The sequence below is a fragment of the Populus euphratica genome, unplaced genomic scaffold, assembly GCF_000495115.2.
Source record: "Populus euphratica unplaced genomic scaffold, PopEup_1.0 scaffold614.1, whole genome shotgun sequence".
NCBI classification, from domain to species: domain Eukaryota; kingdom Viridiplantae; phylum Streptophyta; class Magnoliopsida; order Malpighiales; family Salicaceae; genus Populus; species Populus euphratica.
In genome coordinates this window covers 182,794-207,177 of record NW_011500193.1, presented here as the reverse complement: position 1 = coordinate 207,177, position 24,384 = coordinate 182,794, and the positions used below count along the sequence as shown (strand labels likewise).

At 30.2% G+C, this 24,384-nt stretch overlaps 1 protein-coding gene across 1 annotated transcript; it reads left to right on the top strand.

The window, feature by feature from the left end:
- Nucleotides 1-579: 579 nt before the first annotated feature.
- Nucleotides 580-5,764, top strand: LOC105111749 (NADH dehydrogenase [ubiquinone] 1 beta subcomplex subunit 10-B-like). Its single transcript, XM_011007199.1, has 3 exons — nucleotides 580-927; nucleotides 1,045-1,118; nucleotides 5,486-5,764. The coding sequence occupies exons 1-2, from the start codon at nucleotides 639-641 to the stop codon at nucleotides 1,077-1,079; spliced, it is 324 nt and encodes a 107-aa protein (XP_011005501.1). The 5' UTR covers nucleotides 580-638; the 3' UTR covers nucleotides 1,080-1,118; nucleotides 5,486-5,764.
- The last annotated feature ends 18,620 nt before the right edge of the window (nucleotides 5,765-24,384 follow it).

Genomic DNA, 24,384 nt, shown 5'->3' with positions numbered 1-24,384 from the left:
GAGATGAGTGTCAACATTATAATAATTTAATAATGTATGTGTCCTAAAAGATATAGCAATCATGTAAGATAATATGAATATAAAAAATAATAAAAGTAGTTTTTTTTAAAAAGCAAAATTATTAGCTCATTCAATAAAAATACCCTTATATATTTACATGAAAAAAGATATTTTCTATTTATTAATTTTTTGATGTGAAAGTTTTGGCTTTATAGATATATCTAGTCAATGTATTATTCCGAAAAATATATAATGAAAAAATATATAAAAATAATATTAATTAAAAAATCTTTTAAAGAGATTTTCTCCTTAAAAAAAAATGAAGTGAAGGATGTATGTAAAATTAAATTGTGAATGAGACCAGCTAAACTAGGACTACCCCCTCATGGTTTAACTTCGAAACCTCTTGATTGTAAAGAAAGAAAAAAAATACAAAATACAAAATTCAAAATTAAGTTTATTTTTATAACCAAAGCCATAGACGGATAGATTGGTAAAGGACATTTTACAAGGCCTAGGATGCAACCCAAGCCCAACTGCAAGGCCCAAACTCCAAACTCAAAAGTAAGTTAAGGCAAGCCATTCCGTTTCACCAGTGCAAAACAGAGCACAGAGAACAGTGACAGCGGAGAAAAGAAATGGGGAGGAAGAAGGGAGTAGCAGAGTTCGAGGAGTCGCCTCCAGATGACTTTGATCCATCGAATCCATACAAGGACCCAGTGGTGATGCTGGAAATGAGAGAGCATATTGTTAGAGAGAAATGGATTGATATAGAGAAAGCCAAGATCTTGAGAGAGAGACTTCGATGGTGTTATCGCATTGAAGGAGTTAATCATCTCCAGAAGTGCCGCCATCTTGTCCAACAGTATCTTGACTCCACTCGTGGGATCGGGTGGGGCAAGGACCAACGCCCTCCTTGTCTCCATGGTATTATCTAGGAATTATTTGCTTCTTGTGTTTTGTTAGTTTGGAATGATCTTTTTTGGGAGGAAATGAGTGATTTTGTTTTCTGGTTTTAATTTATTGATGGGTTTCGTGAATTAGGTCCTAAGGTGGAGGCAACAGCTGAGTCTGAATGAATCCTTCTCAGTATTTCACCTGCCTGGTTTTATATTAAGGTATGCTTGCATGTCTAATTTACTTCTTCTTCTTTTTTTTCTCTTTAATGTGTATTATCTTTGAGGTTTTTTTGTGAAAAGTGATTATTAGTTTCAGTTTGTACAGCGGGGTTTCTACTTTCAAGTCATAATTAGGGCTAATATTTTTGGAAAATTGTGGGCCTATTTTGTCTGCTTTTATTTGATCTTCATATTAATTTCTTCAAGGTCTGATAGATTATTGTGTTTTCTGTTAAGTGGATCGTTTTATATGTGGGTATGTAGTAAAGGTCAATGATCAATCGAATCAGGTTTTGGGGTGATTATCCGGCTTTTTGAAATATAAGGTGGCATGAAGCATGAGGTAATACAATGCTAATTTTCTTTGATATTTTTCCCTGTTATAGTGATTCACACGTCCTTGATGATATTATGTCATGGTAAGCTGGTTCTGAAGTAGTTTGGCTATCCTGATAATAGGAATTGATTATCAATGAATAGACCCAACTTTGGCTGGTGGAGAATTTTGAAGGGAAATCAAAGAGACACATAATGTGGGAATATAAGTCTGAGATACAGGCAGGGTGTTTTATTAGGAAAGAAAAATGGATTGCTTCTTCTCTAAAGTCTTGGGGGGACAGGCCATTTATATGCTGAAAGTTATCTCTTGTTGGAAATGAAGGGAAAATCAGTTACGGTTGTCTAGGTTTTCACAGAGGAGAGGCAATTCATTGTATTGTTGAGGGTATCTGACAAGCTAAACTACTGTCTTGAGTTTTACCATAATTTAACATGATATCGTACTTAGGCTTGTTTTTTATTTTTGACTAGATTATTATTTATAATGAGCTTAGCGATAAAACATCTATATTTTTCTGAATTTTATCATACTTACTGTTTATTTTTAACTAGATTATTATCTGTAATGAGCTTAGTGATAAAACATCTATATTTTATCATACTAACTGTTTATTTTTAACTAGATCATTATCTGTAATGAGCTTAGTGATAAAACATCTATATTTTGCTGGCTTTACCGTGTGCGGTTTTTATTTTACTGCATGTGGCAGGATTTCTAACTTCATCTGGTTGTTTGGATCTTGATGAATTTTGATCGAATAAGATTTGATTGCTCACACTGCTTAACAGATTAGTGTCATGTTTATGGTGAAGTAGATTGGTTTTGCAGAGGTTTAATTTTTGTTGACAAGGATGCAGTGGACATAGATCACATAGGTGTGCTTCAAAAGGAAGGGTGGAATGTTTTTAAGATGGGAGTAAGAAAATATATTAAAAAAGGATAGGTGATCTTGTTTGAATGGGAAGTGATCTACGCATTATCTATTAAAAAAGGATAATTGAAATGTATGTGTTAATCCCATTGTGATGAATAAGGATTTGATAATATATCCACTGGTTTTAGATGATGGTGGCTTGGTTGAATTGTTGATTTTGTGACTTCTTGAATGTTTGCACTGGTAATGATGCTGGACAGCATTGGGTGCTGTTCTTAATCTGAGTTCCAGAGACTCTTTTTGGCTGTTTAGTGCTGTGAACATTGACGTGAACAGTGTTTTAAGGGGTAGTAGGTTGTGTTTTGATGTTTAATGGCTTTACGATTGATTTGTATGAAGCTAGTGATGGTAAGGGCTGGGGGTAATTGTAAAAACTACCAGAGCCACACTGGTCTGGAGTCATACCTAGGGGATAGAAAGCCTAAGCTTAATACCTAAGGTTCTTAGGAATCACACCTAAGAGAAGATTCAAGCAATTAAAAGCAAAGTTGTTGAATTTTATTCATAAACTGATTCTTGAAAGTAATGCATTACATACCTCTATATAGAGTTTCTAATAGTCTAAGAAGGACTTGCATTCCTATATAAGAAAACACTATTAGTCCATAAAAAAAAAATTAAAGCTAAATACTTTAGCACTAATAAAATACTAAATAGGAAATAAAAGCTAGGACTAGAAAACTTTCCAGATTTTCCAGAATATGGAAATCACTGGCATACCCTGGTATATGGAAATATTAACAAGATACAATAATCTAGCTTCTATTGTCATCTGCATCATAAAATTCTCTTAGGACAAGAGATGAAGTTTGAATTTTTGGATTTTGGCAAGAAACAGGTGTGGATCTCGTGCAAACCAAGGAGTGTTGTTGCAGCTGATATTGACAAATAACTACTTTATACCATGGCAATATGCCTAATATTTTTGGTGGTTGTTGCAGAGTTTCTACCTGTTTCAAACACTGCAAAGACATTGTGGCAGCTAAATCTTTTGTACATTTTAAAGTGGGTCACCAAATCAATTTAACAAGGACTGGAGTTATTTTTGCTTCAAGTTTCTTATAGGTAATCTACTAGGAGTTGCCACTGGCTTTGAAAAGGTACAAAAAATGGAAGCTGATAGTGGCCTTATTAAAGCAAAAGAGGGAAAGGAATGGTATTCAAAAGAGAGGAAAGGTGATACTCAATTAGAGTTTTTATGCTTAGTGGTTGAATAGCCAACTGTTTATTTTTACATTGTTTTTAGGCTGGAAGCTTATCAGAATAAATGCAAGGAGCTGTGACCTCTTTGGTCAAGGCAAGAAAATAGATATTTGGACCTTGTGGATAGAAGCAGGATGAAGTATTTACATCATCAATATACTGGGTACTTTGGTCAACATAAGTTTATAAATTTGATTGATTATTTTCTATTCTGTATGTAGTGCTAGAATTACAATTCTGTTTAACATTTTTTGAGTTAAGAGCTAGAATCATAGTTGGAAGATTTGTGTATTCATCTCCTTATCCCGTGCATAGAACCTTCATATGGCCTTTAATATATGTTCTCTTTTATTTATTTTCGTTTTTTTTAAAGGAGTTGGGGGTTGTTGGGATGGGGAGGTGCAAAAGGAGAACCACTAAAATGTTAGTTGAACTGCCTTTCATACTTCATAGTATTGGTTTTTAACCTATGGTCTCTTTCGACGGATTGCTTCTGTAATTATATTTTGTTTAGGTTAGGAGTAATCTAGCTCAAATCTTCAAGTAATGCATGGACAGAAGATGTAGACAATCTCCTGAGATTGTAGCCAGGACAATTGACTTCTGCATAACCATATCTAATTTGAGGCGGAGTTTTATTGGATAAGCGCTAGCATATCAGTTGATTGTTTGACAAAGATCACATTGCCATAGGATAGGAGTCATCACCTGTGGCATCCAAATCTCATCACTTGGAAACTTTAGTTGATTGGACACCCTGCAAGAACCCAATTTCATGTGTTCAACTTTGTTTGCTTATTTATGATGTGAAAACAAAGTTAGTGATAGGTGATGTAAAAAAAAACTTACAGTGGTGATTGATATTTAATTGGCTTGAAGTTATTATTTTTGTATAATTTTTCTAGATTTTATTAGTCATAGAAATTTAATTATTATTATTTACAATTCAGTGGTTAACGTAGGTTCCATAAGACTATAAATAATGGAGTTAGGTGTTTTTATGGTTTAATTTCTTGCTCACAACCAGGATCTCCTCTCCTTTTCCTTTGGTGCCTAAAAATTTAGTTAGGCATTAAGTTGTGCTCTGCTTGTTATATTTGATTGATCCAATAACTTGAGTTTTCAGAGAATATGTATTCTTGGACTTTCTGTTTTTATTTATCAATTGGTTTAGCATGAACTAGCTTGAGGGTAGTCGATAATTGGGATTTTAAATTCATTACGAGGAGAAATTGCTGTAGCAATTTTCAGTGGGATCATGGGTTTCTGCAACATTATTGAACTAAATAAAGAATAACCTCAATGATAGTGTATGATATACTGGTAGATGGGGTGGGTGGGTGGGGTTGTGTTGAGCATAACGTTTAAAATAAGATAGATTGAATTTGAACTTGTTGATGTGAAGTGGACTTGGGATTCTAGTTATTTTGGACTTTATGTAAAAGCAATGTACAGAATCAAGAATCAAAGATTCTTAATTCTGATCAGAGGTCAACTAGTACAGTTAATAGTGTTACTGGTGCCACTTTTTTTTTTTTTTTCTCACCAAGGAATTTGATTCCGCATGATATTATTTTCACCTGATAAATCTGTCTATTCTTTAGTTATCTGTTAGGGTCACTTTCTTCTTGTTATTTCTTTATCATTTTAGGATGAAGTAGCTGCCTCAAATGAGAAATTCATCAATAATTTGCTGGTTTAGTTATAGAAATGAAATTCACGATTAATATACAATTTTACTTACACATTGTACTGAATATGGAAGGTGCTTGCTTACCATGATGCTTGCAGAGTTTCTTTTATTCTTGTATCCATGATGTTTCCATGCATCGGAATTAAGATATATTCACTAGTAACAGTAGGATAAATAAGCTCTTTTCCTTCTTGCAGGTGACTGATTTTGTGAGCAGGTTGATAACAGAAGTGGAGGGAATTCGGGCCTCCATGTTGTTTTAATGCGTGGCTGTTTTTCTTTATTTGACTCTTTGTCATCCAGAGTTTTTTTTATTACCTTCCCTGTAAGGTGCAGAGGTCTGATGTGGCTTTGGCTTTCACCTTCCATTCCTTTAATTGTTAGTATCAAAATACTGCAGATGATTCAGGATCAATGAATGAAAGTAACTCAATATAATGCAATAAATTTTCCTGTCATTACGTGCTTTTGTTTAATTATGTGATGGATTATGACTTTTTGTTGCGAAGTTGCTGTTTAATTATGTGATGGATTATGACTTTTTGAGTACGATAGACGAGAATGACGTTGGATTTTTCTATCATTGGGAAATGGAAGGGCCCTCTCGAGATCCAAGCTTTCACTCTCTTGTCAAATATTGGATTGAAATGTAGTTTATTCTGGAACACAGAATCCCTGGATAAGAATTCATAGGCGGCGGCAAGGTGGTTCCCATGGCATTGGCCAAGATTGCAACGGATGTTTTTGTTTCTTATGTTGAATTTCTGACTTTATCATCTTGATTTTTGGATTTTGTATTGAGTGTTGAAGTCTTTTTGTTGGTGTGCTTCTAGGTGTGTTTGTTCTCTTTAATCTCGTGTTTTTAGGGAGTTATTGGAAATCCTTTAATCAATATTTGAAGTTAAAGTTGAAATTTAGATTTTGATGTAATATTTTTTATTATTTTATTTTATGCTAACAAATATAATTTTTAATTGGATTGTTGGATTAGGTTAAAAATTTACTAGAAGTTTTCTAAGGTATTGTTTTATATTAAATTAACATTTTAAATTAATTAAAGTTTAGAAATAAATTGTAATATGAGTTAGGAGGTGTTATAGGAATTTTGGTATTTGTTATCTTTAGATTTGTTTTTTATTTAAAAAAGATATTGTTTTTATCTAACAAGGATATTCAACAATTTATTTTAAAAAGTTTATTAATGAACTAATAGGAGCAACAACTTTTATTATTTAGAGAATATTTGAAGTTACAATTAAATTATCCTAGCTTATAAAGGAAATAGTGCGCGAGAGAGCTAGGGAATTATACTATTTTAAATTATTTTATTCTTATAAGTATGACAACTTGGTATAAGGATAGAGAGAGAGAGAGAGAGAGAGAGATTCTTAAAAGTCAATTATTATTTTAACCTCTTGACATAATTTCATATATAAAACTTATTAAGCTAGGGAATTATACTATTTTAAATTATTTTATTCTTATAAGTATGACAACTTGGTATAAGGATCAAACTTGTTTATTTTTATTATTTTAATAGTTTTGGGGCTTATTTAATTTATTGAGTTTAATTGTAAATATATCTATATAAATCCATAAGTTTTGAGTTAATTATTCATTATTTATGATTTATTATGTGTGTTTGGCTTAAATTTTAGTTGGGTTTTGTTTTGGATTTTTGGTTTATGGTCCATCAGGGTTATTAAGGTTATTTGTTGAGTTAATATAAATTATTTGTTAATGTTAAATTTTAGCAGTTATGGATTATTGAATAAAATTAATGTTTTGCTTAAACCAATATATTTTTCTCTTTGTTTAAATGAATAATAATTGAACTATCAAAATATAACTGATTTTGCCTTCCTGTACCTCGAGTTCCTGATTCTTTATAATCAGGGTGTTTAAGTCAATTTCAATACCTTAGATTTTCTAATACAAGGTTATTTTTATGTCAATGTTCTATTTCAAATTTAATTTTTTATTTTTTAGGATTATGTCAATCTTATTTGTGGATTTCTAGATCTTTATATCCATGAGGTTTACATCAAAACTTAAACTATTTCAATGTGTAAATTGATAAAGTAGATAAAAAAAACTTTAAATAGAAATTGAGTTTTCCAATCATGTAAAAAACTTTAAAAACAATTGGGTTTTTCATAGCCATGTCTTAGTTGATGGAGTGGTAGGCTTGAATGTAGACCTTTTTCTTGGTTTAGGTGTTCTTCAAAAACCAATCCCATGTAAATACAAAGAAAACTTTGATACTTCAGTTAGTAAATATAAGAGAAAAAAACAATGTAAAATAAAATAAATAAAAATATTAGAGGAATGTAATTGAAATTGTATGTTCTAGGAATTATTGAGTGGTTGTTTGTGGTTCTATAAGTTTTTAAATGGTGGGTGGTAATTCCTTGAATTTTTAGATGGTTGTTTATGGTTCTAAAAGTTATTGAATGATTATTGATGGTTTATAGAGTTGTTGGATGATCGATAATGGTTTTAGGTATAGTTAGGAGGTTAATGATCATGTATAAAATTACATGACTACACCTTTAATGATTGTGTGTCGAGTCTAAAACTTAGAACCTAAAATTCATATAGCTTTACCTAGATCTTATGTCTTCTCTTATCTTACTTGGTGATTGGAGGTATTTATGCATATAGTCATTTAACTTACTTCATGGATAATGAACATAGTTTTATGAAAAATTAAGTCATTATATGTTATGCCATGTTTTTTATTGGTGGAGATGTTAGTGGTAAGTTATTGGTTGTTGTGCTATGATCATTAAAAGAGATATGAGTGATGGAAAGTTTCACTAGTATGGAAAGAGTATCTTCTTTACGTAGAAAAAGCTGGTGTGCATAGAAAAAGTTTGTCTGTGCAACTTTTGAGAAAATAAAAAATATAAAAATATGTGCAACGATAATATTAGACATCTTAAGGCCTCAATATATCTGAAATCTAGTTGTTTGGACCACACCCAAACAACTAGTATGCTAATGTCTTCCATGCGCGGTTTGGACCACACCCAAACAACTAGTATGCATTAGTCTTCCATGCGCGAGACATTACCTTTTATATATATATATATAAAACAAAACATTGTGCTCCATCATTTTCCCCTAATCTTTCGATTGGCAAGAAATTTCAAAGATTTTCATCAAGTTAACATTAAGATTGGGTTATAGTTAGAGAATGTTTTTTATAAGTGGAGAATAACCATATCACAAATAATCTATATTTTTTTCACTTTTAAACCATGATGTAAGTTTAGGTGGAATTATAACATTGATAAAATAACATGGAAATTAAAAATATAAAGGAATATAATCTAATTTAGAGCCTTACTCTAATATCAACTAATATGAATCACATGAACATAAACTTTTAGAAACTCATTGTTAAATTGATCATTCCAAAAAAAAAGAAATCTAGGCTTGCGATTGAGCTTGATACAATAATAACTTATACTGAGATACCAAGACTTTAAATAATCAAACCCTTATCCAACGCCTCTAAAAAAATGCAAACAAGAAGTATAAAAGATGTCATGAACTTGTTAATTCTTTAATAAGTTAAAGTAATTCCATGAGAAACGAAAAAGTAAGAGTAAACTCTCATATAATACTAATTTTATTTATGAATAATCAATTCATCTCTTATTAATTGTTTTTAAAACCCTAAATACAAACTAAATAAACTTTTTTATACTAGGTAAAAGATCCTAAATAAGGTCAAAAAAATAACAAAAGAACTCCAAATAGAATATGACAAAAAAAAATCATACATCAAGTTGGAAACTAATACAGTTCCTGTACAATAACTTTTTAACCTTATTACAAGTCTTTTTCAATGTTTGATTGACCTCAAATTCTAATCTAATGTGAAAAAATGTCATTAAACATTTTGATAAAATTACAATCCAATCGAATGGACAAATTACAATGAAAATCCTTGCTAAATAAAAAGTTCACAAATTATAAGAAAATCAAATAGCAAAACTTGTACAATAACTTCTGGCCTCACTTCAAACACATTATTCTCTTTTATTTAGATGAGTTACTAGGCTAACCATATATGAATGAGAATCTTAAGATGTTTATTTTCTAGTCCAACTAGAATCACAACAAAATTCCTCTTGTACCTTTATGTATGACCTAAACAGTATATAAAAATCTAGTTTGATAAATTTGCAACTTGTTAACCCAATAATCCAAAATTAGCCAAGTTATTTCCACCCAGATTCTTGTAGTTTTAAACCTTGTAATAAGCACAATTGGTACCTTTAATGGATTATTTGGTGATACTTGTTAATTTATATCATTCTCCCTCTTCTCAATGCTTAGGTATTGACTCGTTTTTGAAATACATATTAACCTGATATTATAATTTCAATCTTTTTTATTTTATTTTTTAAAATTGTAAATAGCAAGATCACAAATAATTTACCTCTTGTCACCTTTTGTTTTTTTTTTTTTAAAGCTTTTATATTATGTCGCAAGTTTATATGGAATTACAACAGTAATGAAATAATATAGAAACTAAAAGATAAAGTGATATAATGATACCAAGCTTATGATTGAGCTTGACATAATAAAAACCTGTGCCGAGACATCAACACTATAATTAATTGAACCCCCACACAATGCCTATAAAAAGATGCAAATAAGAAATATAGAAGATACCATAAACTTGGTTAATTATTTGATAAATCAAAGTAGTTCTATTAGGAACCAAAAGTAAAAACAAACTCTTGTACACAAATTTTATTTCTAAATAATAAATTCATCTTTTATTATTTTTTTAAACGCTTAATACATGCTAAATAACCCTATATATACTAGATAAAATGTCTTAAAAAACTACAAAAATAGAAAAAATTTCTAAATAAAATAGAAAAAAGAATTCTAAATCAAGTAGAAAACTAATGCAATTCTTATATAATAACTTGTAGACTTTATCGCAAATGCTTCCATATGTTTGATTAGCTTTAAATTTTAACTCAATATCAAACAAGGCCTCAACAATATTCTGGTAAAATTATAGTCAGTCCAATAATCATATTAAAAGTTATGATTCTTGGCATAAATATCTGCATTAGAAAAAATAAGCCCAAAACTACCTCAAATTTTTGTGAAAGATAAGGAAAACTTGTCAATGAGAAAATCTACAACAAAACAAAAAAAGAAAACAGAAGTTGATAATATGAAAACTCTTTTCAAAATAATCCAAATTACTTGCACCAATGCTTTCCATGTAGAAAAAGAATCCTTAATAAATAAGAAATCAATTAATCATAAAAAGACAAATAGCAAAACATGTATAACAACTTCTGGCCAAACTTCAAATACATCATTCTCTCTTCTTTGAATAAATTAAATGGCCTATTATATATGGATGGAAAGCTTGAGATATTTATTTTTCATCTCATTTAGAATCGTAAAAAATTCCTTTTATATCTTTAAATATGGCGTAAATAGTGCACCTTTGTCTAGGGTGGCAATTTTGCAACTTGTTAACCTAAATATCTAGAATCAACTCAATTAGTTCATCTTGTATCCTTTTAGTTTTAGACTTTGAAATAAGCTCAATTGTTAACTATAATGATTCTTTTGGTGATGCTCGCTAATTCTCAGCATGGCATCATTAATAAAGTGGTGAAAAAACTTCAACAAAAAATTAGGATTTCCATGGTTGCATCTTAGGTTGATAGAATGATTAACTTGAATATAAACCTTTATCTTGGTATAGGTTGTTCATGAAACACTAGTCCCTTATGGGTATAAGAGACACTCTAATACTTAAATTAGTAAATGTAGAAGGAGATAAAAAAAAATGTACAGTAAATGAAAAATATAAAAATAAAAAAATGTAAGAAAAATTATATGTTCAAGGAATTATTGAATGGTTGTTTAATATTCTAGGAATTATTAGGTGGTTGTTTATGATTTGAGAGTTGTTAAATAGTTATTGGTGGTTTATGAAATTGTTAGATAATTGTTTGTGCTTATAAGAGTTGTTGGTGGTTTATAGAATTATTGAATAGGTGATTATGGTTCTAAAAATAACTAGGAGGTTAATTGTCATATAGGAAATTACATGGCCAAACCTTTAATAGATTTGTATAGAGTCCAAGTCTTAGATCATAGAATTTATATGGCCTTAGTTAGAACTAGTGTCTCATTCTATCTTATCTAGTGACTGAAGTATTTACTTTATTGAGAAAAATATTTCCATATAAAATTAGGTCATCAAATTTTTACTCCATGCTTTTTTTTTGTGTAATCATGGGTGTTCGGGCCAACTTACACGCATCTCAACTAATCCTCTGAAGCCCTGAAGTTAACGACTATATAAGCCTCTAATGACCCTAAGGTTTGTGGCACTCGAACTAGTGACCTCTGAAGAGCAAATATAGGGTCTGACTAGTTAAGTTACCCCCCTTTCATGCTTTCATTGGTGGAGTTGTTGGTGGAAAATTGTTTGTTGTTATTCTAAGCTTTCATCAATAAGAAATGTTTATGGCAAGTTATTTTCATTGGTGGAGATATTTGTCATAACCTAATTTTGACCTATTTGCTTTTAACTTAATTTAATTTTTTAAGGGAGGTTAAAATTTAAAAATAAAAGATCAAAGACTAATTTTGATTAAGAGAGTAATTTGTCAACTTTTAAAAAAATTAGGGACTATAATGTGTTTTTTCACTTCTTTCCTAATCTTTTGTTTCAAAAAAGCAATCATGATATCTTAGTTAGTCATTTTTAAATTTGACTTTAAACTCTAATCAAGTTATTTTTTTTTTTTTAAAACAATGATGAGTTTGTTTTGGACTTTGAATTCCATATGCTCTATGATTCATGTATTATAAATACAGATACTAGTGTATAGAAAAAAGAGGAGGGGGCGTATCAAAATCTCTATATTAAGGGGAGCTAAAAAAAATTTACTTTGAAAGTAAACCTAAGAAATAAATTTAAAAAACAATGCAAAATGCTAAAACTCCCATACAAAACCCAAAAAATCTTTCACTGATCATCTAGGCAAAAAAACCTTCTCTTTTATTTACTTTCTTTCATCACCATCTTTTTTTTTTAAAAAACAATTACCAATCGCCGACCACCTACTATACCAACAGCTTCACTGATTCTAGTACACCTATGGTAGATTCAATTCTTCCTTTAAATTGTCAACCAACCTCACAACAACTATCTTCACCTCCCTTTCCAAAACAGAAGCTTCCATTGACAGTAAATCCACGCTTCTCTCTCTCTCTCTCTCTTACTCTCTCTCTCTCTCTCTCACACACACACACATACCCACCCTTCAGAAACCTATAAACCCAAGACAATCTCACACACACACACACACACACACCCACCCTTCAGAAACCCATAAACCCAAGACAACTATCAACAACCCTTAAACACCACCACTTACAATGAACCTATCATCTTATGAAACCCATAACCTTTCTTTTAGAACAACACCTTTCTTCACTTAATTGAATCAGTTGAACCAGTCTCTAAAATAGCCTGCCTATACTAAGACCATGAGTCCCATCAGCCCTTAACTAGTAACTTGAGTAACATGACCAACAGATCTTCTTACTCTAAAACAAATGCCACCATCTTTTCCTCCCAAGATAGGAGGGATTGAATTGATTTTGTTGTGTGATTTTTTTTTTGTAGGTAATATTGATTCTCATCGCACGTATGAATCACCGCACGTATAGACATGTAGAGGAAAGAGAAAGCTACCCAATCTGTTATCCCATGCTCGATCCATGACTTTAGAGTGTCATTCCATGCATTGTTGTATGTCACAATGCATGACAAACATGCACCACTAGAAACCCATTGTTATCACAACATATGGTTTCATTTTGGCAGTCTCATTCTATTTAGCAACACTATTAAAGGTTGTTTTAGAAGTTGAGATTATTTTTTCAAATTAATTTTATGTATTTTTCATGAGTATTTTTAAGGATTCTAAAAATGAGTGTGGCTAGATTAGTAAAAATAGGTGTGTGATGCATGATTTCATTTTTTTTTAACAAGTGTTAGAATAATAACATAAAAAACAAAAAAAATAAAAATATCATAAAGAATTTATATTAACCGTTTATAAAATTTGCATCATAACCAAGTCCTAAAAAAATACAGAAAATACATTGCATTAACTTGTGATTTCTTAGTATAAAAAAAAGCTCAAAATGTTTTTTAAAATTCTAGTATTTTTATAAAATTATTGTTTAATTAGTTTTTAATATATATATATATATATATATATATATATATATATATGTATATATTGCTTGCATGTGGACTTTATAACAAGTTTATAAAGCTTATTAGAACTTGGTTCAAATAAAATGGCCTATTGAGCCCATATATAAAATACCAAAAACTCATCTCTTTGAAAGGGTATAAAGCCCACTTCTATCATTCGTGCGCGTCTAATGACCATTTTAAAACTCAATCAAGAAGTGTTCGAGTAAATGGATTCATGACAAGTATCAATCTTAGTATTTACTAATGTTAAAGTAAAAAATACCATGTTATTTATTAACGATAGAGTAAAACATATCAATCCTAATTGTTATTGATGCTAAATTAAAAAAAATATTATTGATAAATTATTGATAAAATATCACAACAACTCATAGTAATTTAATATAAAACTAGCAATGCAACTTGACTAAGATATGACACTTTAGAGGTGATAATATTTTTTTCCTAGTATAACCAATCCCTTGACTTAGAATTTCTGAAAATTAGTTAGAGTTCTTAGTGATCATAATACTAAGTGGTGATTTTATAAGACACTGTCTCAATTTATGGCACATATCTCATGTCCTAAATGTTCAAAAACTGTAAGATCAATTTTGTTGAAAAGAAATTTTTATTTTATACAATTGCTTCAGAAATACAAAAGTCTTGATTTATATGTTTTTGCCCCAAAATTAGCCCGTAATAATATGAAGGAGAATAAAATCAGAATCCATGATAGAGAAGGGAAGTGATTTAGTTTTCTTTAAATGATAAAGCCAAACTATAAAAACCTCTTTATGCAACAGCTAAGGGACATTTTTTATACCCAAAACATACCTCAAGATAAAGAAAGTGACATTTAGGAGTAGAAGCAACCAAAACACAACATAACATAAAGAAAGTGACATTTAGAGTAGAAGCAATCAAAACACACCATAAGATAAAGGAAGCCAAGGATAGCAGGCCCTTCAAAACATCCAACTCTTTGATTTTCCATATTCTTGAGTGATCTTTATTGTATCAAGTTTATCTCTTTTTAGGTTAGATATGGAGTAGTTCTTTATTCTGGAGTTTTTTATGTAGCCTAACTATGATTATACAAATATTTATTTTATTAAATCAATTTAATATTTGTTGAGTAGTTCATTCCAAACTTAATATTTGTGTATGTTTAATCACCAAGTGCATGATTTGAGATTCAATTTGGGATTGAGAAATGATAATTGTTTAAACCATTATTTGAAGTACTATAAGGATTCTATAGTACAGAGATATCTATGAAACTTCTGTAATCATTAAGGGTTTTATCATTTCTAATGAAATTTGACGAGCTTAGAATTTTCACAAAAACATAGAAAATATGTATTTTAAAATAATTCATTGATGCTCAAGAGAGATTAGTGATTAAATTAATAAAACCTGATTATCAATAATAAGAATGAAATCTTGATAAGATTAATTCAATTAAGAAATTCATGTAGGATTAGTTATGGCAAAGTCAGGAATTCATTAAACTTGATTTCAATACCATTTAATTATTTTATTGTTTTTTTCATTTTTTTTAATTTTTGCAAACTTTTATAATTAAATCCTCATATAGATATGGACTTAATAATTTTGGTACTTATTAATAATTTTTACAAATCCTTGTTAGACGATACTTTACTTTTTCATTTTATTACTTATTATGATTCATGCACTTGCTTAACCAACAAGTTTTTGGTGTTGTTGCTAGCTAGAGATTTTAGATAAAATTATTAATAATATCACCACTTGTTAAACTCAATTTAATTTGATTTATTTTGCTTTTAATTTTTAGGTGCCTGACTGGTGTATGTGAAGCAATAAGAGCTTGAGCTACTACTTTATAATTTTGAGATTGAGAAAACTACAAAGAAATTAAGGAAAAAGAAGCGAGAGACTTAGAAAAATTCCAACACCATGGTAGATAATGAGGGTATACTTGTTATTTTGTTATCACTTGTTATAATTCGTGCACTTATGATGTTGACCAACACATAGAAAAAGGTACATTCTCTATATATTAAAAAAAAGTATGTACATAAAAAATTATATAAATAAAAAGTTTGTGTGAGTAACTCAACTTCCATATAACCTAAAAAAAATACTTAAAAGTAAGTGTACAAGAAAATATTAAAGAACTCAAAACTCAAATGTACCAAGATGCTACTCGAGAACAAAACATGATGTTTTCAACTATTTTGACAATGTCTAAACATCTAGATTATTAGTGTCTCCACACATTATATTTTTTTTTATTTTTAAGATTTATTGCTCCATCATAAATTAATTAAAAGAAGGTGAGAGATTTTATGATTTGCAGAGATTCTAATGGGGTCTTCTCTCTGTTTATACCCAATAATTCATGAACCAAAATAAAAGGAAAAATATGGATCAAAACATGTAGAGATCCATAGTTCAAATTGTATAACATGATTTGCGCTGTGGGACACGTTCTTCGTATCTCCCTGTTATTGTCAAGTTAAAAGCCCGTCAAGGATTCCACCATCGTAATTGGCTCTTGTTTTGTAATGATTTGTCTGTCATCATAATTAATATTTCTTTCTAGATGGTTTGTTTATCATCCTTTTTTTATTTATTTATTTTCTTTTTTTATTGCTGCCTCGCCTTGTAGTGCTTGTCCGACATCGTACATGGTATTTATTGTCCTCTAGTGTTTGTCGATGCCCTAATTGGTGTTTTATCATGCAGTGTCCGTATGGCGTCATAATTAATACTTTGCCATGTTGTGCTTGCTAGTCCTTGTATATTGTGCCTTCACATGCATGCTGCATGTACATACCTGTCTATTTTATAAGCATATAATATTTAAATCCTCTAGGTTGTAATCGGATGATTTTAAAAATTATTTTTGATATATTTAAAAATATAAAAAATATTAATTTAAAATAAATAAAAAATTTAATTTTTTTTAAAATCTCTTATGAAACACAAAAATAAACATACTATTAAAGTTAAATAATTTATATATTATTTATTATATTATAGGTCAGATGTAAAATACAGTCAACTTAATATATTTTATAATAATAAATTTAATTTATTATTATTTTTCTAATTGATTTAATTAATGTATTGAGTTTAAATTATTTATTATAATTAATAACAACTTTTTTGACTCATTATTGAGTTGAAATCTTAAAAGGATTACTCCATCTTAATATATTAAATGAGAAATTAGGTTTATAATTTAGGAATAATTTATAAAATATTAAAAATTAAATTAAATACAATTATAAGTCAAAATCCAAAATAAAAATTATATCAAATGACATCCCTCATTCGAAGACTTGTGGCATGATAAAAGACAAGCTTTACCGGAATAATAAAACTATCATGATTTATTTACTCTCCCCTTTTCTTTGCTTATTGTTTTTATTTACCAAACTATCATGATTTATTTACTCTCCCCTTCTCTTTGCTTATTGTTTTTTTTTTTTTTACTTTTCTTGGCAGTATCAAATAGGTCGACATGGCATGAAAGTCTCCGAAAGCTCAACAATATGTCGGCCTGAACAATACTAATAAAATAAAAGGATTTCTAATTCGAGATCCCTCTCCCTCTCCCTCTCTTGAAAGAGTATTATTGAGCTAAACACATATTCTTATTATTTGATAAGAAAACTATCATCGCTGATCAGTTTATATGTTAATTATAATTAAGTTATGTTTTAAAATAATTTTAAGACATATCCTCACATCGCTTGATTTTTTTTAAAGACTCTCTATGGATCCTAATTTTAAAATATGAACCCAAGAAGTTTAAAAACAAAAATCCCATTAACTATGAAACCAAACCCTAATTAAATAACCCATTATACGTTTTTAAGCTTCAAAATTAAGAAAGGTTTCAGTTCAGCCTGTACTTTGCATGCTGGTGTGGTTTGTAATCACTTAGTGTAATTTATAGTGCGAAACTTTGATCCAACATTTAGAGATCCTGAGTGAGGTTGACAAAAATGGAGGTCTTATATGAGACTTTCACGCGGAATTAGTATTAATCACATCACTTATTCTGGATGTATGCCAAAGTAACATTATTTTATTAGAATTATTTGAAAGAACATTGTTCTACCTTGTACATAAGAAAAAATAGAAAGAGATCATGCGTGATTACAAGCATCGCTTTCTCTTCAAGGACACAGTTTGGGAAAACATGTTAGCTTCTGCAATATGCAGCCAACTTGATATACTTGAGCTCTGTAAACAACAGGAAAATGGCAGTTTAGTTTTAATGCTTTCCTAATGTTTGGACATTAAAGACTTCCTCTTCTTAAAATCATTGCAACTGGAAGGACGTCGTGCCGCTCATGAAATCACCTCTCCTCCACATTTTTCCCTGCCAAACACAAAAACAAATTCAAGTTACAACTTGCATACATGAACAGCAGGATCATAGAGTTAGACAAACTGGTTAATGAAGCCATAACAGGATTAAAGAGTTCCATTTTCTTCATGTAAAACAATAAAAACGAAGTACAGTACTGCTGAAAGATCACGCAGTTGACATATAAGTGGTAAAACCAGGAGCTCCCTTCAGTCCAATGGGCGAGCAAAGCATGCGGGAGGAGTTGCTCCCACACCATGCAAGTGGCCAAGCTTAACCTCTTCGTCAAATGTTAAGCATTGCCTAAATGCATGAGATGGCAGCTCTAGCCGCTTCTCAGCCCTCCGTATTGGACTAAAAGGAGCACCTCAGCCCCTCCATAATGTAAGAACATGCCCCTCCTCTAGCTATATGTCTCATTTTCTTGATGGAGAGATGCTAGTAACAAGGTTTTTTACTCTTTTGTTTTCCTGAATTTAGTTTCAGAATATTGCAAGGCATGTCTATTTATACAAGAAAACAGCAGGTTCCCTTGGAACTGAACATGATTGATTGGAATGGAATCTTCATACTTTTGGGCACAAAATGCATATGAGAGTACAAACATGCACCTTGGTTGATTCGATAGTACAGACTAGCTTTACATCATGCTGATGAATTAATATGTTTGCCGGTTTGTTTTTGCTTACCATTATATTTTTTGCTTTTTTTTTTTTTTTGGTTGTTCGGTTTCCACTAGTTTTAACATGGAATCAGTCAATGTATAGAGGAAGTAATTGCATAATGATGCTCATTCTTCTATTTAATTCGGTTATTGAAGAGAGGCGTGTCTGTTATAAAATTAAAGATTTTTTTTTAATAGGGTGTTTTATTAATGATTTTATTAATGAAAAATTAAATATTAATATTTTTAATTATTTTATTGATGATTTTATCTATAATATTTAATAAAAAAATTCAAAAATAATTAAATATGACCGATGACTTTTTAATCTATTAGTGATTTTTCTCTAATATTTAATTAAAATTTTTAATTTAATTAAAATTTTTATAAATATTAATATTTTTAATTATTTTATTGATGATTTTATCTATAATATTTAATAAAAAATTCAGAAATAATCAAATATGACTGATGACTTTTTAATTTATTAGTGATTTTTTCTCTAATATTTAATTAAAATTTTTAATTTAATTAAAATTTTTAAGAAACCTGTCAAATAATACTGACAACTTTTCAATCCATTAATGATTTCACTTAAAAAACAGTAATGAATAGGGCAATTGAAAAGGGAATAATTTCATAACTTTCTAGAAAATATTAATGGAATTAATCTATCGGTAATTTTTTTTTTATAATTGACATGAAGAATAGTGCGAGAGAAAAGTAAACGATTTACCAATAAAATTACAAATAGATTTTACTAATGGTATTAATATTGTCAATATAAATAACACATCATCATACTTTTTAGTTTTATTTTAATTTTTTTCACTGTAATTCTCTTGGTATATACCAAGAGAATATTTTTGTTAGTAAAATTTACTACACCTACATATTAGTTACAACTCTACTAAGTGTTTGATATTTAAGAGAGTATTGACTAGAAAAATTTTAGAAACAATATTTTGATAAAAAGTAATAGAAATTTTATAATTATAAAAACTTTATAATTTTCTTTGTAAAATATTTTTGTTACGTAGACTTTATCTTTATTCTAGATTTATTAATCTAATATTATATTAATATTAAATATAAATTAAGTCTTTATTAATAATTAATATCATATATAACCAACTAATTATTTACATGACATAAAAAATTATAGTATATTATTAATTGAATTTAAATTTTTTAGTGAACTGAATTCAATTTAACATGTAATTTGATTCTAAATGATATAAAAATAAAAAAAATTATATCATTTAATTATTTATTAGAAATTACAAATTTCAAATATTTTCAATTTATTTTTGAGTTAATTTCGTATTTAAAATTTTCAGAAGAAGATTATTGTGAAAGTTCAAATGAAATTACTTTTTATACGATAACAAAGATTTATTGAATGAATTCCACTGAAATAACTCATGGATCTGCCACTACGTATCATAAATGAGTTAGTTCTCCCGTTGTAATTATTTTGGTAAAATGTTATTTTCCATCTTCCCCGTAATTGAATCCTTCTCCTCTAGTTCCAACTGGTTGATGTTAATTAGGCTAGCAAGCAAGTACTCCCCTCCTGTAATTCAATTGGTCAAATGTTGTTTACCTTTTTGTCTGGTCAAATTAATGTTAATTTGGCTTTTTGGTTTGTATCTTCCTAAAACTCACATGATGGTGATCAACTCTTGTTCGGTAAGAGTGATGCCTTACTCTTCGACTTGTTCACAGATCTATGAGTACGGATTCTCTTTTTTTAAATTAAACAGAAAATCTTTGCCTTGCCATTTCCTTTTTCTATTTGGATATTTGTGATTGCAAAGCATTATTATATATGGATATTTGTGATTGCAAAGCATTATTATAAAAAAAAAAAAATCAAATTAGAGAGAGAGAGAGAGATTGATACTAATTCACAGACGGTAAAGCACACTACCCACCAAACACTGAAAGGCAAGCTTTAGCTACGCGCATATCTATCTCCAAGATCTTACCTTGTACCAACTACACCCCAATCGTTAGATTAGGACACCTGAACGGTTTTGATAAGGTTTCCAAAACCCTGGTTCTTTGTCTCTACTATGCCTGCAACGCCCAGGTTATGATGGAGATTCTGTAAGGAAAAAGAAGTGATTTTCACAGTACTGCTATTTTATGGCTGGACATGATCACGGCTTAGTGAGCAGTGTAGATGAGATCATGAATCGTGACATATAGCATGAGTTGTTGAGTTTCGAGGAGGGCTAGGTATATGGCCGTGTGGTTTAGTATTTGTCCCTTCTGGTGCTCGGATTCGGATTCTCTCTTCTAAGTGGTGGTGAAGGTCTCTTTTCGTAGGGTTTGAAAAACTTCCCACACACTGTGTGCTTACCCATGGAAGTTAAGGTCCTAGCAGGAGAACTGTTCTAGCTCAGCCCATGTAAGGCTATGAGTAGAATTGGCTTTCACAGGTTTTGGTGGAGACTCCCATGTAAGGCTATGAGTAGAATTGGCTTGCACAGGTTTTGGTGGAGACTTGGAAATGACTCCCAAAGGGTTGGTTTTATTTTAATATTGATATGATTCAAAATTTAACAGTGAAAGGTTGTCAATGACTCTCTAGGTTTCACTTCGATTAACTAATGGCTTGGGTTAACGAGGATGACTTTTGGAAAAAGGTATGTTTTCGTGAAGCATTTTAAGAATCATATTTCAAAGAGATATTTTCTTCGTAATGTTATAGTTATTTATTTAAAAGTATTGTAGAAAGAAAATAATAGCTCCTGGATCGAAATAACAGCTCATATATGCACTTTTATATTTGGCATGATTCCAACAATGTTACAGTGGATTACTGATTTATATATGGCTTCTCTTGACTTTCTTTATAAAATGAGAGAAATTTATGGACAATTCTCCCAAACCAACAAGATCTAGTAATGGAGAAGAGTTTAAAAGAAAAAAAGAGAAGGTTTTAAGGGTAATTAGAAATATGTTGTATGATAATTTGTGCACATTGGTGTTTGCCAACAAAGAAATGAATCAAGTTAAAAAAAAAATGATAATTTTTATAGGTTCCATGAAGTAACGGGACATAACATCGATGAATGTGAAAAGTTTCACCAAAAAATAATACAAATAATGACTTGTGGTCTATTACAAATAAAGGAGGAAAATGCAAATAATGACTTGTGGTCTATTACAAATAGAGAAAGAGGAAAATCTTGTAGGCATAATGAGTTTTTAATGGAAGAAATCAGAGATGTGTAGACTTTAACATACCAAAAGCGACCCATTGAAACTTGTTGTAACAACATCTGTCGTTACCTACAATGAGAACTATATGCATTGCCTTATAATAACAGAAATTCATTTAATATTGAGTGTCCTGCTTCTATATTTCAGAACAAGATTACTCAATTCACCGAAGCTCGTCCTGACAAGACCTATCATTTCCTACCATGAAAACTATAACGCATTGCCTCATAATTACAAAAATTCTTCCAATATTGAGTGTTATGCTCCTATGTTTCAAAACAAGATTGATGGATCCACCAAAGCTCATCTTGACTAGACTTTTCGTTACCTACAATGGAAACTATAATATATTGCCTCACAATTACCAAAAAAAAAAACCCAATATTGAGAGTCTTGCTCTTGTGTTTCAGAACAAGAATGATGGATTAACTTTAAGTAACAAGTTTTTTACACTTGAAGAACTAGAAAGGCAATGAAAAGCTAAAGCTGACAAAGCACAATGCATATAGTATAGTAGCTGAAGAAAATCCCTGTTTAGATATACTTGATATCTCTTATCTTGAGTTTCAAGCCCCACTACAATGCACTAAAAAAAGATTTTAATGAGACATACGAGCCTAAAAGATTATAAAGCATATAGTTGGAAGAATCCATGCAAAAATTTACCTATATTTCACTAGAGACAAGCTTGATGATAAAGGTACCACGAGCCCTCTGTCCCACACATCTATCCAAAAGCAAGTGTAGTTCACCGATTCCACCGAATGCTCTTATCTCTCGGCAAAGATTGTGTGAGTGTGCAGTTATGCTTCGGATGCTTTGCCATAGAATAGATTAACCCAGTTCCCATTCTTTATTTTGAGGTGCAAGGATTGCACCATTAGCAAAGTATTGATGGAAAACAATTTAACTTTAAACATACTCTTAAAACAAGTGCCGGATGAAATGCTAGTTGATTATATGCATATGCCGTAAAACACCATGATAGCTAGGGCCTATGATTATTCCTCATAGTAAGCGGTGGGGGCTATTAAAATAAAGTTGTTCATTGGCTTAAAAATATTTTTAGTAACCTTGCAAGTGATGGACATCCTCTCATCATACAACATACCATTAGAAAGGCCTTAGAGATATGTCATTGGTGTCATGGCATTATCCTTGTATCAGTGTTTGAAGTATATTATGAATGTAATATTAGTAACAATTAAGGCTGAAGAGACCTTGACAATGGTGTAGAGGTAGTTCCTTATATAGAAATTGAAGGGTGAAAAAATGAAAATCTCTATGCTTTTGAAATCATTAATACATAATAGCTGCAAGAAAACATAGTATTGAAAAAATCAATAATTTTTAAAGTTGCTAGAATGACAATTAAATATTTATTAAAATGTAGATTTCCTTTCCAGTATGATCTTATCTCTAGGAGTCCTGAAAGGATAAGTCTGATAAAGTTCAAAACTACAAATCAAAGATTTGGGATCGGCTTTAAGCTTGGAAAAAAAACTATAAAAAAGTTGCTCATATCAAACAAGAAAAAAAGGTTAGCTAGGTTGAAAGGAAGGGAACCAAAAGGAAAGGAGATTACCATCCCTCTAATCCATGTATAATGAGGCTGTTTATGTAATGCACATTAAAGATATGATAGATGTTCATAACCAAGGCTTGGCTGTTACGGGCATTAATACATTGACAAGATGATAGTAAGGTCAAGAGCTGTAGTAAGAAAAGAAAGGTTATAGAAGGAGAAGAGTTACTACTACAACTAATTATCCATACCATAGAAGAGATGTCTGCAAAGACCTTCGTGTGAAAACTAGCAATTGGCGAAAGGTTCTAAAATTAGATGACCCAAAAGGCTTCTATAGTCTTCAAAAAGTAAATGACAATGTTGTTTTAATGTGCTTTTTGTGTTTGTCTTTGCTTTCATACCAACTTGGCATTCTTAGCTCAAGATGTCAATATATGATTTTCATTATAGTTAAGACTTCTTTTTATCAATGAGATCATGCATTGACATAAAAATTTTCGTCTCTTTATCATTGCAAAATACATGCTTACATTGAAACACCTTTTGTTTTCAGGAAATTTAAAATCAGAACATCCATAAATTCACGAACACATTACACTAAAAATGAATGGCCAAATTTTGATGAGTACATAATTACAAGGAAGAAAATGAATGGGAAAAGGATGATGTAAAAGAATTAGCTAAGCTAGTCGAACAATCAAAGTAAGCTTGGAAACCAACAAAAAAAAAAGTTAAGGAAAATTAATGTTGGTACAGGGCATGATGAAAAAGAATTGAAAAGGAATTGAAAATAGAGACTCTAATCACTACTAATGAAAGGCAAAACTTGATCTCACTACTACATGATTATAGCGCTATGTTTTTTTTGTCCTGCACAGACATATCTAGTTTATAAACTAACATTGTAGTATATAAGGTGTCATTAAATGAAAGAAATATACATGTGAAGAAAAAACTATTAACTCATCTATATATGGTGCTTAAGGTGAAAATTGAAATAGAAAATGGGATGATGGTTTCTTAGAG

Coding starts and splice junctions, on each gene's coding strand:
- LOC105111749 (XM_011007199.1), top strand. CDS start 639: ATGGGGAGGAAGAAGGGAGTAGCAGAGTTCGAGGAGTCGCCTCCAGAT. Junction 928..1,044: donor ACGCCCTCCTTGTCTCCATG/GTATTATCTAGG, acceptor TTCGTGAATTAG/GTCCTAAGGTGGAGGCAACA.